Raw genomic sequence first — 15822 nt, 5'->3', positions numbered from 1 at the left:
TTTTTTTTTTTGTGGAGGGGTGTGAAGGAATCAGGATGGCACTCTTAGTGTTTATTCATATATTAGTTAATGATTTGTAAGTGCATCATTGTGTCATCACTTTATTTGAGGGGAACATCATACTTAATTCATTATTAACTAATACTAACATCAACTAATGGCTTGTTAATGCATAATTTTGTCATGACTTTACTTGAGGGGGGGGGCACATCATAATTAATTCACTGTTAACTACCAAATTCAGCTCATGATTTATCATTAACTTACTATCAAATACACATGTATTAGTACAACTAGTATTGAGTCCAGTTAAGTGATGTTGTGTGGCTTTTCAAAAATTCAGAGAATGGCGGTACAGTATCATCACAGATGGAGAGTAAACTACTGATACCCAGCAAACGTTCATGATTCCTGTTTGATTATTTTTGGGGAAATGATTCCTCAGGAATTCCTGTTGTAAGTCACAGTTTAGTTTGATGGGAAAGAATATCACAAAACTGATTAAGACCTTTTAAGATAAATTATTAGTGTATGTAGTATTTTATATGTTTGTCAGTGAAAATAATGACAAACTAATCCTGTGAATTTCAGTAATGTTCATAACGAAGCTGCTGATGTCAGTAGTATAAATTCTGACAATAATAAATTGTTTACATTTATTTCAAAATCCAAATATTTATTTTTCCTTCTTATAAAGACTGTTTGATTTAGTTTACCTTAAATGTTAATTAATGCATTAATTATCAGACATGTATTAACATGTAGTTAAGGCTGCTGTTTTCATGCATGAATCCTTATGACTCCTGTCATAGTTAAGGATCGCTCTTCATTTGTTCATTATTAGTTCACATCTTCATTAATCATGAGTTCATGTTGAAGTAACTATTAATTCAGGTATTAGTACATGATTATTCATGTACTGTTATTGTAAAGTGTTACCGTAGTATCTGCTAAGAAGCATCACACACACTTTCTCACCTTTGTTGTAAGGGCAGTTACGTGCCATTCGTGTTCATGTTTCTTACACGCTGCACTAATAGCCTTTCCATCTGTTTGACAGAACAGCACAATCATCTCTCTATGTATCTGACACTTCAGTCCTCCATCTTTCCTCGTGTTTTGTTCTCTCATGACATGAGAGAGGAACTAATGTAGATGAAGAATGGAAACAGACTGAGAAATCAGAAAGACACATGAAATGGAGAGCAGACAGTGTGTGAGTGTGACGTCTGTCCACAGACATATGCTTTAAACACACACTAAATCACTGCATCATCTCAATGTTTAGTGTCTGAATCTCTCAGTCTCAATCGGAACTTTACAGATGTAACGTGACACAGTCAATGTGATTCACAATGTGCAAAGATTTATTGAAGAAAACCAGTAACCCAGTGTTACACTGTGCAGATGTTACAGTAAAGAGACATTTTCACCCTAAAGTTACTTTCGCTAATACAACCTAATGAAGTCAGCTTGATTCAGTCATGTACATTTATATTTTGCCATTAATTGTAACTTAAATTTAGCTTATTCATATTTAGCTTGTGTAAATATGTGACGTCTGTCCACAGACACATGCTTTAATCACACACTAAATCACTGCATCATCTCAATGTTTAATGTTTACATAAATACAGATAAATATAAAATGTAACATGTCAAAGTAGCAACACAAACTGCTTAGATTTTTAGCTAGCAGACATTTTGCAAAGACAACAGAAAAAAAAAATGACAACAAAACATGAATTCAATTTTAGTGCGGCAAAAGTTTGTCATTACAGTTATAATCAATCATTAAAGGGATAGTTCACCCAAAAATGAAAATTGTGTCATCATTTACTCATCCTCAAATTGATCCAAACCTGTATATTTTGAAGAATGTTTTTAAAAAGAAGCAGATCTGGGGCATCATTACCTACCATAGTAGAAAAAAAAAACAATACCATGGAAGTCAATGGTGCCCCAGATCTGTTTGGTTACAAACATTCTTCAAAATATCTTCCTTTGTGTTCAGGAGAACAAGGAAATTCATACAGGTTTGGAACAATTTAAGGGTGAGTAAATGATGACAGAATTTACATTTTAAGAAGGGATGTTACCTACATAATCAGTTGAACAGAGAGAAAACACATTAACAGTAACAGGTTGTGACAATCCAGCAGGATGAAATTGAGTCTGTGGATCATCTGAAACAGTGAGGACATCTACAGTAGCTTTTATAAGATCACACCAAATGAAGAGCCAGAGTGTTTCTGCAGATCATCACCTTTGATTCACTGAAGTCTGCACTGAAACACACACAGAGTAACAGACAATACATGATACCAGTGACCTACAGACCTTCATAACCTTCAGAGGAGGGCTGACAAAAATTGGGACGGTAAAACGATTGAAAATTCAAAAATTATGAAATGGTATGAAATGTTCAGGAAAAAAAAAAGACCCTTTTGTAGCTTATCTAGCTCATGTGAATATATAATAGATATAACTATTATAATTACCTGTCCTGTTTAATGGAGAGTTTAAGGGTGCTTTAGATAATGTTTGAACACTTTGGAACATTTGCATTCTCGACAGATAGATGCAAGTGCTTTTATGTGCTAGAAACAAAACCAACAGTTAAAAAACTAAATATAAAAGTGAGTTGAGGAACACTATGCATTTTGCCACCTCCCTCGTGCTGTTGTTACCGAGCAACAGGTTAAACAGCTGCTGATTTGACTGCACAAATGCACCGCGGTTCAGACCCAAATAATATAAAATGAACACAGTCCAGCAGGGGCAGGATGGAGGGGGAGCAATTGAACTCAGGTTTGGACCAGGCAATAGGGAAATAAAGTGTGAAAGCACCCTAAAAAGCATTAATCTGCATCAGAACAGCCTCACAAAATATTCTGAATTTCCAGTAATTCATTCATATTAGCAAAACAATATATAATCTTATCAATTACATCTATGGCAAGACTAGCTTTTAATTTTAACTTGCAATTGCACAAACGTCACAATTTGAATTAATAACAATAACCTCTTCATTGAAATGGCCTTCCACTGATGTCTCTGTGGTTCCTCACAGGAGGATGTTAAATCTGACACAGAGACACTGAGGCCTCATGAACCCTGAATCCAGCATAGAGGGGTTCAGTGAATGTGGTGTTGAATGTGTGTAAGTGTGTGAGTGTGTGTGTGTCAGAGACGCTGTAGAAGGACAGAGTGCCGGCCGACACGTCCACATACACTCCAACTCTGTTAGAGCGGGCTGAAGATGAGGGAATGTTTGTGCTCTTATTCTCATGCCAGACCGAGTAATTATCATCACAGCAGTAAATTTTCCAGGATTTGTCACTGAGTCCAAACCGACAGTCACTGCCACCTTCCCTTTTTATTCCTTTATATGCCACTGCTACATGACCCGATCCACTCCATTCAACCTCCCAGTAACAGCGTCCAGTCAGACTCTCTCGACTCAGAACCTGCTCACAGTTCTCAAATCTGTCTGGATGATCAGGATACGGCTGATGCTCTTTCACTCTCGTCACCTCTCTGTTGTCCTCAGACAGGAGGAGTTGAGTGTGAGCTGTGTTTGGATCCAGCGTGAGATCACAGGCATCTGAACACAGAAAGACTGATCAGAACATCTACAACATTAAATATGCATAGGTGTGTTTGTTTGTGTGCATGTGTGTTAGAGAGAGAGGACGGACTCACATTTTCTCAGTCCTGGTGTGATCCTGAGATGTCCTCCATGGTCCAAACTATACAGAGACAAAAACAAAGTACAATGGACTGATAACTAACATCCAATGAAATCATTTCACTCTTGTAAAAAAGAGCAACAGCAGCAGCAGCGTTTGGAGAAAGATGATTAAATTCTGCATTTGAACTTGACAGACCAACACAGTGTTAAAAGTATGTTTTTGATCATTTGAACATGCAATACATCAAATTAAGAAACAGAGCCTCTTTAAAAAAAAAAAAAAAATCTGTTTTATTCTAGCGTCAAGCATTCTTTTTTTTTTTTTTAATCAACACTTGAATGTAGGTAAGTTTCATGAAAAAGCAACATTTTTAGCACAAAACTGAGAAAATCATGTTTTTTAATCAAAGACTACATCTGGATCAGATTCAGATCGATGATCAGAGCACAAATGCAGTAGATCACTTCCATCAGCACCCCCAAAGATTCAGTCCTTTACCACTTCCTGGATCGACATTTCACTCGTAACATTAGGCAGTTGTCATTTATATGCTGTTTGTTGCTTATGATCACATTATTTTTCATATGCATCTGCTTACATATGAAAATCACTCGTTTCTGCATCTTCAGCTGTGTTTTGATCTGGAGATTCTGTACTTGTTCAGGAGATGTGTAATAGTGAAAATATGGAAAGCCATAAAATCTTGTCTTTGTCGGGGAAGCGATGAGATAACTCGTCAATAACAGGGAAAGAGCTAATGACAGACAGCATTAGGCTACAGTGTCTGTGGTTAATAAAAAGATTATAAAGTTTAAAGTCTTCAGAGTCATCACTTCAGGTTAAACATTTCCTTTGCTTGTACAAGATCAGTAAAATAGCCTCATTAATATAAAGCTCATACTCATACAATATATACGCTGTGGCAGTCATGTGCTTCTGTATGTAGAAAAACAATACACTTACAATTAAAGTTAATTGTAAATCACCAAATGTAAAGCACTGTCTAGCTTACGTATTCGGCTCTCTCTGCTCGTCGGTTGACTATAGTGCAGTTATGACACTTTAATAGCTTTTATGACGAAGGTTTACACTATACACGTGAAATTTAGCATGCAAGAGATTTAAAATAAAATATATAGGCTGTTGATCGCATGCCATTGGTTGTGTTCTGCGCTATTCACATTGAAGAGCATCAATTATTATATAAGACTTGTAGCACAAGAATGCGAAATATGGTTTATGCTTAGCCTTAAGAAACTTTGACTAATCATAATTCCCGTAGCCCATGTCCAACCTCAAATGACGGCAATTACAGTTGTGTAAGTTCAGACAACTGATGAATAAAATGTGTAGCCTATGTAAAATATAGACTACAGTAGCTATATTGTGACAAAATTACATTCTGTGTCATTATCATTCCTGTAGTCTATGCAAAATGATCCTTAATATAAAACATCTTTCATAAACCATATAGTTCGCCTTCTCGAGCTACAAGTTACAAGTCTTATATAATTAGTAAAATGTTTCTATACATCAATGCAGGCACTCGGCGGAAAACGCATAACATTAGTTTCCCTGTTACGGAAGTCAAGCATGCAGCATTATTTTATTTATTTCTTTATTTCTCATTATCTTGACATAAGTTGTTTTCTCGTGATCTAAACATTAAAAAACCCTAGTTGTGATCATGAGAAAACAAGAAATAAAAAATAATAATGAATGGCCTCTTAGGTTTCCGTACTTGTGAAAGCATTACGCTGCATTCACACGGGGCATCGGCATTAATGCTTCTCATTTACTTTGAATGGGTGATGCCATGTGTTGCCGAACTGAATTGTGGGTTCCATGGCGTCGCTTCACTTGCGTTGTTCACAGCAGAAGTTGAAGATTTCTCAACTTTTCAAGTGCCAACGCAGGCTTCAGCCAATCAGATCACAGACGCTAGCCAATTGTGTTCATGCAACACCGGAAAGTAATATGATTGACTGTTGTACTATAACGATGGTCGCATCAGCTCAAGCTTCAGACACGCCCTCCATCAAGTGTTGATGCCAACGCCCCGTGTGAGTTCGGCATTAATCTGCTGCATCAGAACTGCTTCACAATATATTCTGAATGTCCAGTACTTCACATTAGCAATACAATATATAATCTTATTCTGGTGCTCTGTCTGTGTGCAAGATAATAGCACGCATCTTTCTGTGCGCCGTGTGTCACATAGACAGAACAATCACAAACAGGGCCTTCTCTTTTGTCTTGTGGCGCTTGAATGATTTAAAAGCATGTGAATGAATAAGAGCATGATCATATAAATGTAACGCTAGCCAAACGATGACTGAGAAAAAGTTATGCTGCATTCATTGAGTTAAAATATTTTTAACACATTAAACAAACAAATAACTCAAATGTGTTAATACAGCATTAATAATGTACACAAAAACAATTTCTTAACAAAAGATTCGTCCAATATGACCCAAATCACATACAGACATCACAATTACCCCACATACTTGAGAATCTGCAGTGAGCAGTTTGGATCCTTCAGTTTGTCATTGAGCAGCTTGACTCCTGATTGTCCTGGGTTATTGTAGCTCAGATCCAGCTCTCTCAGGTGTGAGGGGTTTGAACTCAGAGCTGAAGACACATAACCACAGCCTTCCTCTGTCACCATACAGCCAGACAACCTGTAGATGGATACATAACACACACACACACACACACACACACACACACACACACACACATGCATATGTATATACATAAACTAAATATTTTGTGTGGCTTCCTTTGGCCTTGATAAACGCTTGCATTCTTGCTGGCATTGTTTTTATGTACTTTTCCACAGTCTCTGTTGTTACGGACTGTAATTTGGCATCTGAATAAAAATTAAAGTGCTTTACTATTTTTTTCTGCCTTTCTTATAAAACAGCAAATTTGAAAATTCATGGATAACAACAATAATTGTATATATAATTGTATACATGTTTTTATAAGTCTTTTACATCATTGTACAGCACATTGGTCAACTGTAGTTGTTTTTAATTGCACTTTATAAATAAATTGAGAATTGAGAATAATTATATTTTAGCATTAGAAATACTACTGTTACTAAAGAGCTTACACATACTGGTGGATTAACCATTACAGAAAAATTAAAACAAATATTTTTGCAGCTGTGACACAAACCTTACATTGGATGGTGTTGGTCTAATAAATTTGTTAAACGCTATATTATATGTGTTTCAGGATGGGTAACTGGAGGCCCACGGGCCGCATACGACCATATTATACTCAGATGATCCATTTTAAAACATTTAAAAAGTAAGTGACAGACAGAATGTTTTCAGATTAAGCAGATCTCATCCTCCATTGACTACCATAGTAGGAAAAAAATAATAATAATAATACTGTGGTAGTCAATGGGGGGCGAGATCTGCTTGGTTACATTCTTACAAAAATCTTCCTTTGTGTACAGCAGAACAAAGAAATGTATAGAAGTTTGGAACAACATGAGGGGGAGTAAATGATGACAGGATTTTCATTTTTGTGTGAACTATCCATTTAACATCCAAGCTTATGAAGAGAAAATTAATGTAAATGTTCAAAACTGGGGTAGCCAACCCTAACATCTGTATCTGGACTCCAACAGATAAAAGTCATGGATTAATAAACACCTCCATCAGGAATCCAGATATAAGACATATAAAAGCATTACTACTACAAACCTCAGTATCTCCAGCTGACAGTTTGGACTCTTCAGTCCATCAGAGAGCAGATAAACTCCAGAATCCTGCAGGTCATTGTTACTCAGGTCCAGCTCTCTCAGGACAGAGCTTGATGACTGTAGAGCTGATGACACAATTTCAAAATCCTGAGCAGTGAGATTACAGTCAGCAAGTCTATGGGAGAAACATGTAGTTGAACAAATTAGTGTTTCTACAGAGAAATTAATTTGTTTATTGTAAATGTTCAAATTTTAAACACTCACAGAGCCTTTCTGCAGTTGATCACAGCTGGTATCAGTCTTCTTCTCCCCTCATCTGATGAGTTGTATTTCTTGAGGTCCAGCTCATCCAGCACCTCCTCTGACATCTGAAGCATGTAGGCGATTGTTGAGCAATCAGCAGGAGAGAGTTTCTTCTCTGAGTGTTTGTCTGATTTCACCAACTCCTGAATCTCTCTGGACAGAGTCTGATCTTTCACTTCCAGCAGACAGAGGAACAGATTGATGGATCTTTCAGTGGAGAGTCCATGTCCATCTTTGATCTTCTCTTTAATGTACTGTGTGGTTCTCCTGATGCTCTCTGAGCTGTTCTCTGTGTGTGTCAGTAGATCCTGTAAGAGCCTCTGATTGGACTCCAGTGAGACACCCAGCAGGAACCGCAGGAACAGATCCAGGTGTCCATTCTCACTCTCAAGAGCCTTATCTACTGCACCTTTGAGTAGATTTTGTAATGATAAAAAATTCTTCAGATTCTCCATAGTTGTATTCACATGGTAGTAGAATACATGGAGAGCAGCAAGAAACTCCTGAACGCTCAGATGAATGAAGCTGTAGACTTTCTTCTGATGAATCACAGATTCCTCTTTGAATATCTCAGTGCAAATCCCAGAATACACTGAGGCGTCAGTGACGTCTATGCCGCTCTCTCTCAGGTCCTCCTCATAGAACATCACATTGCCCTTCATCAGCTGTTTGAAAGCCACTTCAGCAAGTTTCACAATCACTTCTCTGTTGGACTGCAGCAGTTTCTCTGGATCTCTCTCTTCATACTTCTGATTCCTCATGTTGATCTGAATCAGAAGGAAGTGGATGTACATTTCAGTCAGAGTTTGAGGGATTTCTGCACTCAGATCTTCTTTCAGAAGCTTTTGAAGCACAGTGGATGAGATCCAGCAGAAGACAGGTATGTGGCACATGATGTGGAGGCTTCTTGCTCTTCTGATGTGTGAGATGATTCTGCTGGTTTGATGTTTGTCACAGATTCTCTTCCTGAAATATTCCTCTATCTGAGGCTCTTTGAATCCCTGAATTTCTGTCAGACGGTTGATGTATTTGGAGGGGATCTGATTTGCTGCTGCTGGTCTGGAGGTGATCCAGATGAGAGCAGAGGGAAGCAGCTCTCCTTTGATGAGGTTTGACATCAACACACCCACTGATGAAGTCTCAGTCACATCAGAAACTTTCTGAGCATCTGAAAACATCAGTGTGATTCTACTTTTATCCAGACCATCCAAGATGAACACAACTTTACACTCCTCATAAATCTTTGAGTCCAGATCTTGAAGTTCAGGATGAAAGTCCAGCAGAAGTCTGTGAAGACTGTACTGATGATCTCGGATCAAGTTCAGCTCTCGAAATGGAAGCACAAACATGAAATCTACATCCTGATTGGCTTTTCCCTCAGCCCAGTCCAGAATGAACTTCTGCACAGAGACGGTTTTTCCGATTCCAGCGATGCCTTTAGTGAGAACAGTCTTGATTTGGTCTTTCTCCTCACATCCTGGTTCAGGTGAGGCTTTAAAGATGTCATTGCAGTAGATTGGAGTGTCTTGTGAGTGTTGTGTTCTGGCTGTTTTCTCCATCTGTAAAACCTCATGTTCTTCATTCACTCCTTCTCTCTCTCCCTCTATGATGTAGAGCTGTGTGTAGATCCTGTTCAGGAGGGTTTCATTCTCTTGGAGTTTGGTTCCCTCAAATAATCTCTCATACTTGTTCTTCATGCTGGTTTTGTGCTGGTCTTTGACTCTCTGCAGGTCTTCAGTCTCCAGTGTGTGTGTCTGCAGGACTGCTTCAGTTTTGTCCTGCCTGATGCGAGTCTGATAGTGTGATGTAGAGGATGGCTCAGATCTGATCAGGCCAGGTATCTCCCCCCTGCTAAAACAAAAAAGAGAAGAACAGCAAAAAAAAAAAAAAAAAAAACCTTCAGAAATACCTAGGATACTACCCTTACAAAAAGAAAATATATATGAATGATCAATATATTAAATTATTTAACATTATATTTAAATACACAGAATAATATATTGTGTTAATATATTACAATATATTGAATAATACATAAGGAATTACCGCTTTTCATGTATTGAAAAATATCATACTGTATGTAATCTTATATTCAGTAATACACTTCACAATATATAGAGCAAATATGGTACTGCGTGTGTAATTTATTGCAGATATATTTTACTCATGCAGTACAAACACACATATATATAAATATATAATATAATTCTTATATTTAATAGTTATTTACATTATACATGTTTAAAATTTTTAAGTTAGTTAACAAAAGTACACCTGCATGTACTAAAGTATTTATCATAGATACTACTGTATCACTGTGCTGAAGAGAACACAAACATTACCTTTTAAATAAAGTAATTACAGTATAAATGGTTTTCGGCCAATCATCATCCTAACCACAGACTCTCTTCAGCTCAATGATAACCCCAAAAACTCACACATACCAGAAAACCTTTTAAATTACAAAATAATAGAACATCAAACACTAACAGATCTCCCCCTATATTAATATTGAGCAAAACACATGAAATAACACTTAATTTTAACATTTACTCTCCTTTAACAGCAAAGCATGCTGGGAACTAGAAGTCTGTTGTAACCACTGATTGTAACTCATTCTGTGAATGTGTGTATATATATATATGTGTGTGTGTACAATACATTCACATTTAAATAGGAACATGCATGTGTCTTACATGTAATGCTATTTTTGTCTTCATTTATAAATATTTTATATGTATCAATAAATGGCCATACATGGTCGATGCATATATTGCAGTATATTAAAAAAATATATATAAGCACTAGTCTCCCATATATGGAAATGTTTTATGTAATATATCACTTAATATTTTGCAGTATATTCCCATATATTTTTGTTCCATAAGGTTAGGTATGATTTTAGTGCCCCTCTTAGAGTTGTTCACTGTAAAGCTGCTTTAAAACAATCTGCATTGTAAAAAGTGCTGTATAAATAAAGGTGACATGACTTGAACCCCTGTGCAGTGCACATGTTGCATGTTTTAGAGTACATTTAGTGTTTTTCATTGAGTCTTAAGTTATAATTCATGTGAAATGCACTACAATACAATACCAAATAACTGTTTATACTAACAAAGGGTCAGAGGTCACTGGTTCATCACTGAAAAAAGGGGGATGAATCATGGATCTGTTACTCTTCAGAGACACACCGCTGGGATCTGGAGACTCTGATCTCTTTCTCTTCCTCCTGCTGATACTGACAAAAACAAACAAACAAAACAACTGATTTTAGAGCACTAGTTATACTGTATAACTCGACTATACCATATTTACACTTATTTATTAATTTAGCAGAAGATTTTAATCCAAAGCCATTCACAAATAAGGAAGACAACAAGCAGTTCATCTAATAGAGACTGTAACATGAATTGCTGCAATACAAAGTTCAGAACTGAGCAGAGTACATGCTAGAGATGAAGGTAAGAAATGGTGAAAACATTTATTTTTAAAAATATAAGGCAAGTTTATTTATATAGCACATTTCATACACAATTGTCATTCAAAGTGGTTTACACAGAAAATGAATTAAAATTATAAAATAATCACAACATGTGCATAAGAAATAAAAAATATTATGCCTGACTACTTGAATCACAAAGACATACATCACTAGAAAGAGAGAAAGAGAGTTAGTGGTTTAAAGAGAATTCTTTAAACCAAGAGAAGATTGTTCCACCAGTAAGAAACAGTGAAGGATCAGGAAAGTAATTTTGTGCTTCTCTGTAATAGTACCACCTCTCGTCCACTACAGGATTCTGGAAAACACTGTAAATCACTTTGAATAAAAGCATCTGTCAGTGCTAAAATGGCCAGTGTCTTACCTGGGGTCAGAGGTCACTGTTCCATCACTGGATCCAGAGGGTAAACTCATTTTAGTGTTCTTCTACTGTCAGGGTGTGGGCGAAGGGATGAGATGAGGACACAAGAATGCAGAGATGGCCTTTTTATTAAACAAAACTACCCCGTGGGGAAAACATGACCAACTGGATTGGGCAAGGCAAGGGCTGGAAACAACAAGAGACAGGTAAACATACGATGATTATCTTGCGCAGGACTGCAAACACAAGGAAAAGACAAAGCAGGTAATGAGGGAGGACAGGTGGGGCAAATTAACCAATAATCAGATAACAAGAGGGGCGGTATCAAACAACAGACAGGAGAGCACATGGCACTAACAAACATGACAAGCCATGTGCTCACACCATACAAAACAAAAACAAGAGTACATGGCCAGTGAACACTATCACAAGCCATGTGCTCAAACAAAACATAACATGAAAGCATGTGGCCGATAAAACACGTGCCACGTGCTACAAAGAACACAACAACACAAGAACGCCTTGCCAATGAAACCATAAACCAGGCGCTCACAAAACACATGAGACGAGCGCACAGTGAATGAATGAATACACAACCCTGTGTGCCCACATGAGAGACAGAACATAGAGCACCCCTCCAAAAAAGGTCCTTGAGAATTTGCTCATTGGCAAAAGGTTGGCCCCTTAGCACTGGCCCTGCATGGGCAGCCCTCACTTAGCCTCCAGGAAGCATTAGTGCTGTACCACAACAACTATATAATCACCACAACAAATTAATTCACGTACTTTACTATAGTATGGTTCAAAAACACTATAGTATTTACTGTAAATTTACTATAGTATTTTTTCATGTGTTAGCATATCTGCTTATCAATCTGCCATCCCTGAACATATGTAATAAAATCAAAAGGTGGAAAAAAATCTTTCTTTATCATTTACCAGTCAAATTTGTAATTGAGACAAGATGATTTCCTTAAATGACAACAACAAAAAAGCAGGATTAGGTTAATGCTGGGATGAGCGAAAGATTTGCTTGTTGTTGCAATTCGAGGCATGCAAGATGTTCATTGGTGAGGTGGTTTCTCTGTTTCCTCTTCATAGTGTTCATGGTTGATCATTTTTCAGATTTTCTAGACTATTTTAAGTCGTAAAGTGAGCAGGATATATTAAAATGTAGCACATGGATTTGGCAGGTATGTATTCGTGGGCAGCCGGTGTCTCGGAGGATGTGTGGAGCCCTCCCTAGCTCTACAGCGCCCCACAAATTTCCAACGTAAATCTGTGGTGAAAAATGGAACTGCAGCGCGCTCACATAGAGAGACATTGGGGCAGATTTCTGGCTGCCCCGCTCATTTTCACGTTAGGTCATATCACAGTATTATTTTCTGCCATACGAGCAACAAATTAAAGCTTGGCGAGCCGCGCAATGAGTAAGCCCTGGATACACTGCAAGACTTTAGCGATCCTATAAGATGATTACCTTATCACACTGTGCGACATGGATCTACTAAATTTGGGTACGACATGCATGTAGACTGTACGATGATGACACCTGTTGAATCGTAGGCTACGACAAAGCTTAGAACCCAAGAGGCGACACTTTGATACTTTTTGGGTAACAGCCACTAGATGGCGCTCCGGTAGCGCGGCCGCCATTATGGGATGAAAATACTAACTGGACCATAGAATCCTTCACATCTTACGCACCCAAAATCGGCAAATTTCACTGCCAAATCAGAAGCGCAATAGAACAGTTTTTTAATTAAGTCACCAGTAAATTGTATGGCTCCAACAGTAAATGTTGTATTGTCTTATATATGTTTTATTTTACCAGTTGTGGAATCCAACCATTCAACCATCTGAGGTAACGTAGTTAGCCTACTTTATTGAGTATTTCCATTGTATGCAACTTTACACATTTATTAATAGTAAAGGAATAATTAATAAATTTAAGATCATCATGTTTGCAGTGAACAATATATTTCAGACCTAGTGGAGTAATTGAAATAGGCTATATTGTACGTTTTAATGGATCACGCTACAAACATAACGATCTTATAATACATGATGCATTGCTGTGTCCGCATAAATTCCCACTTTTGTACACTTTTGCTTTAACGGACATTAGACAACACTGCAAAAACAAGCTGTTATATTCATATATTTATTGTCCAACATTCCCAATTTTTCTGATGCATGTCCTTAATTTAATTTCATATGTTGGTATTAGTTACAGTGTTTATAAGCCTTTTAAAGAATTTTAACCCAAACTGACTGGGTTTCTAGAGAGCAAAGGTTTTGTGAAAAAAGTGGAAGACTTAAACACAAAGTGTGTAAAATAAACTGTAAAAAGAATTTGATGATCAGTAGTGATAGTATTTTATTCTGTGTTGTCATCATTCAGGTTGGATTTCAGCTTTAATGTATGTTTTTTTGTTGTTGTTGTTGTTTTAACAAAGCAGCTGATATTGCCTAGAAACTAGTGGACTGCCGACTCGCTTTCACCCCAAAATGGCGGAAGCGCAGGGCTGCTGCTGGGCGCCGGTGTTTCAATGGATCGTTCTATTGAGTGTCGCTTCTTGTTAGTGTACATTCTTTGGTCGAGCGCAGTTGCTCTCTACCGACTGAGCTGACCAAAAGCACGATAGGAAACGACTTGCTGACGACACAGCTTAATGCTGGTTTAAACAACCGTGATGTATTGATCTCTTTTAAAATGTTTGATTTTAAAACTCTAATTTCATGATTTTATGAGTATAAATTATGTGTGAATATTCCTAAAGTCTCTGACAGTGTGATCTCTCTGTGGGTGATTGTTATCATCTTTATAAAAATATATAAAAACATGTCTGTAATTAAAATAAAAATGACTGATACACACATCTTTCGAATGGAAATAAATAACAAGTAGGCTACTTTGGGTGTATTGTTCATTATGTTTATTTTCATATAAAAGGCAACAGAACTTAAATCACATCCAGTTTATCAGCAACACAGCGCACGAGTGTGAATCCCGCGATATCCGCCTTTGATCTCATAGGTGTCTGATCCACTACGGGTGCTTCCCAATATCCCTCCTCGTTTCTCCGCTCCTCTGTCCTCCATCCTATGACCCGGAAACCGATCAAACTCAGCCATCTTGAAGGACATCTCAATTCTCTAATTGCACCACGAGGAGGCGAGGATCGAGGAGTGAGGAAGCTTCCTGAGGAGTCATGAGTGAGGATACACAGGTGTATCCTTTGCGGAAGTCTTTCTCGTCGAGAAACGTGACGCATGTATACATTCTCCTCCCCCTTAATTTCTGTCACAATAATTTAAATGTTTGCTGTACTTTTGCAGTTTAAATAAACTTTACATCTCACATATTCATATGTGTAGATCCCTCGAGTGCAGCTATGAAGTGACACTAAAGGGAGCGAGGATATCATTTCACTTGATTCAATTCCTCCATCCTCGAGTCTTTTCCTTGCATCCTTCCCTCACATCCTGAAAGGCTGGAGCTAAGACGCGAGGAAAGGAAACCTAGAAATATTCGTATAAATACACGTCTTTCATTTTATGCTTTTAATGATAACTATTATATAAAACGAAGATCTAAGGAAATCAAAAGTAGGCCTAATTTATTTAAACACGTAAATCATCGACGTTTCCGCCATTTTGGTTAGTTGGTTTTGGTTATTCGAAATGTTTCAAACCTCATGTAAAGAAGAGCATAAACCTAAATAACAGCTCATTTATGTCTACATCGTTACATGAAGAATTTAAGCTTTGAACTTACCTCTAAATATGTGGCTGTTTAATCACCCAATGTTAACATGTTTAAAGCCTCGAAATGGCGTCTCTTCTTCCTCTTCTTTTACTTTCGTTTCTACCTGGTTAAGGTGTGTCTTGTTTTGTAACTCCACTAATATAAAAACAAACTTACTCCCTCTAGTGGAGTAAAGCGTCACAGGTTCAACAGGACTGTAGCCACAATGTCTGTGTCTGTGTGTGTGTGTGTGTGTGTGTGTGTGTGTGCGTGTGTGCATGCATTTTGGTGATTTATGAGGTCACAAATTTGTATAATGGCATGGGTATTACACTGGTATTATTATATATGAGGACATTTCATGAGTTCTCATATGTAAAATAGCTTTAAAAACATACTTAATGTTTTAATAAAAAATGTAAAAACGCAGAATGTTTTCTGTGATGTGTAGGTTTAGTGTAGGGGGAGAGAATGTACAGATTGTACAGT

The 15822-nt window shown here is 37.3% G+C and overlaps 1 protein-coding gene across 1 annotated transcript; it reads right to left on the bottom strand.

Annotated features, from left to right (window-relative positions):
- Positions 1–1344: 1344 nt before the first annotated feature.
- Positions 1345–15493, bottom strand: LOC127505415 (NLR family CARD domain-containing protein 3-like). Its single transcript, XM_051880980.1, has 8 exons — positions 15364–15493; positions 11586–11768; positions 10838–10960; positions 7684–9573; positions 7421–7594; positions 6206–6379; positions 3706–3752; positions 1345–3607 (listed from the first exon to the last, which is right to left on the bottom strand). Exons 2-8 carry the CDS (start codon positions 11633–11635, stop codon positions 3081–3083), a joined length of 2985 nt encoding a protein of 994 aa, XP_051736940.1. The 5' UTR covers positions 11636–11768; positions 15364–15493; the 3' UTR covers positions 1345–3080.
- Between the last annotated feature and the right edge of the window lie 329 nt (positions 15494–15822).

Source organism: Ctenopharyngodon idella, chromosome 1 (assembly GCF_019924925.1).
Source record: "Ctenopharyngodon idella isolate HZGC_01 chromosome 1, HZGC01, whole genome shotgun sequence".
In the NCBI taxonomy this organism is placed as follows: Eukaryota; Metazoa; Chordata; class Actinopteri; order Cypriniformes; family Xenocyprididae; genus Ctenopharyngodon; species Ctenopharyngodon idella.
The sequence above is the reverse complement of the archived record's forward strand: the minus strand, read 5'-3'. Positions and strand labels throughout refer to the sequence as shown.

What these genes read in the sequence shown, in the direction of transcription:
- LOC127505415 (XM_051880980.1), bottom strand. Translation starts at nt 11,635, where the DNA reads ATGAGTTTACCCTCTGGATCCAGTGATGGAACAGTGACCTCTGACCCC. An exon ending in TGTCAGCTGGAGATACTGAG is followed by an intron (nt 6,380 to 7,420) that starts GTTTGTAGTAGT and finishes ATCCATCTACAG; the next exon opens with GTTGTCTGGCTGTATGGTGA. An exon ending in CACACCAGGACTGAGAAAAT is followed by an intron (nt 3,608 to 3,705) that starts GTGAGTCCGTCC and finishes TTCTGTGTTCAG; the next exon opens with ATGCCTGTGATCTCACGCTG.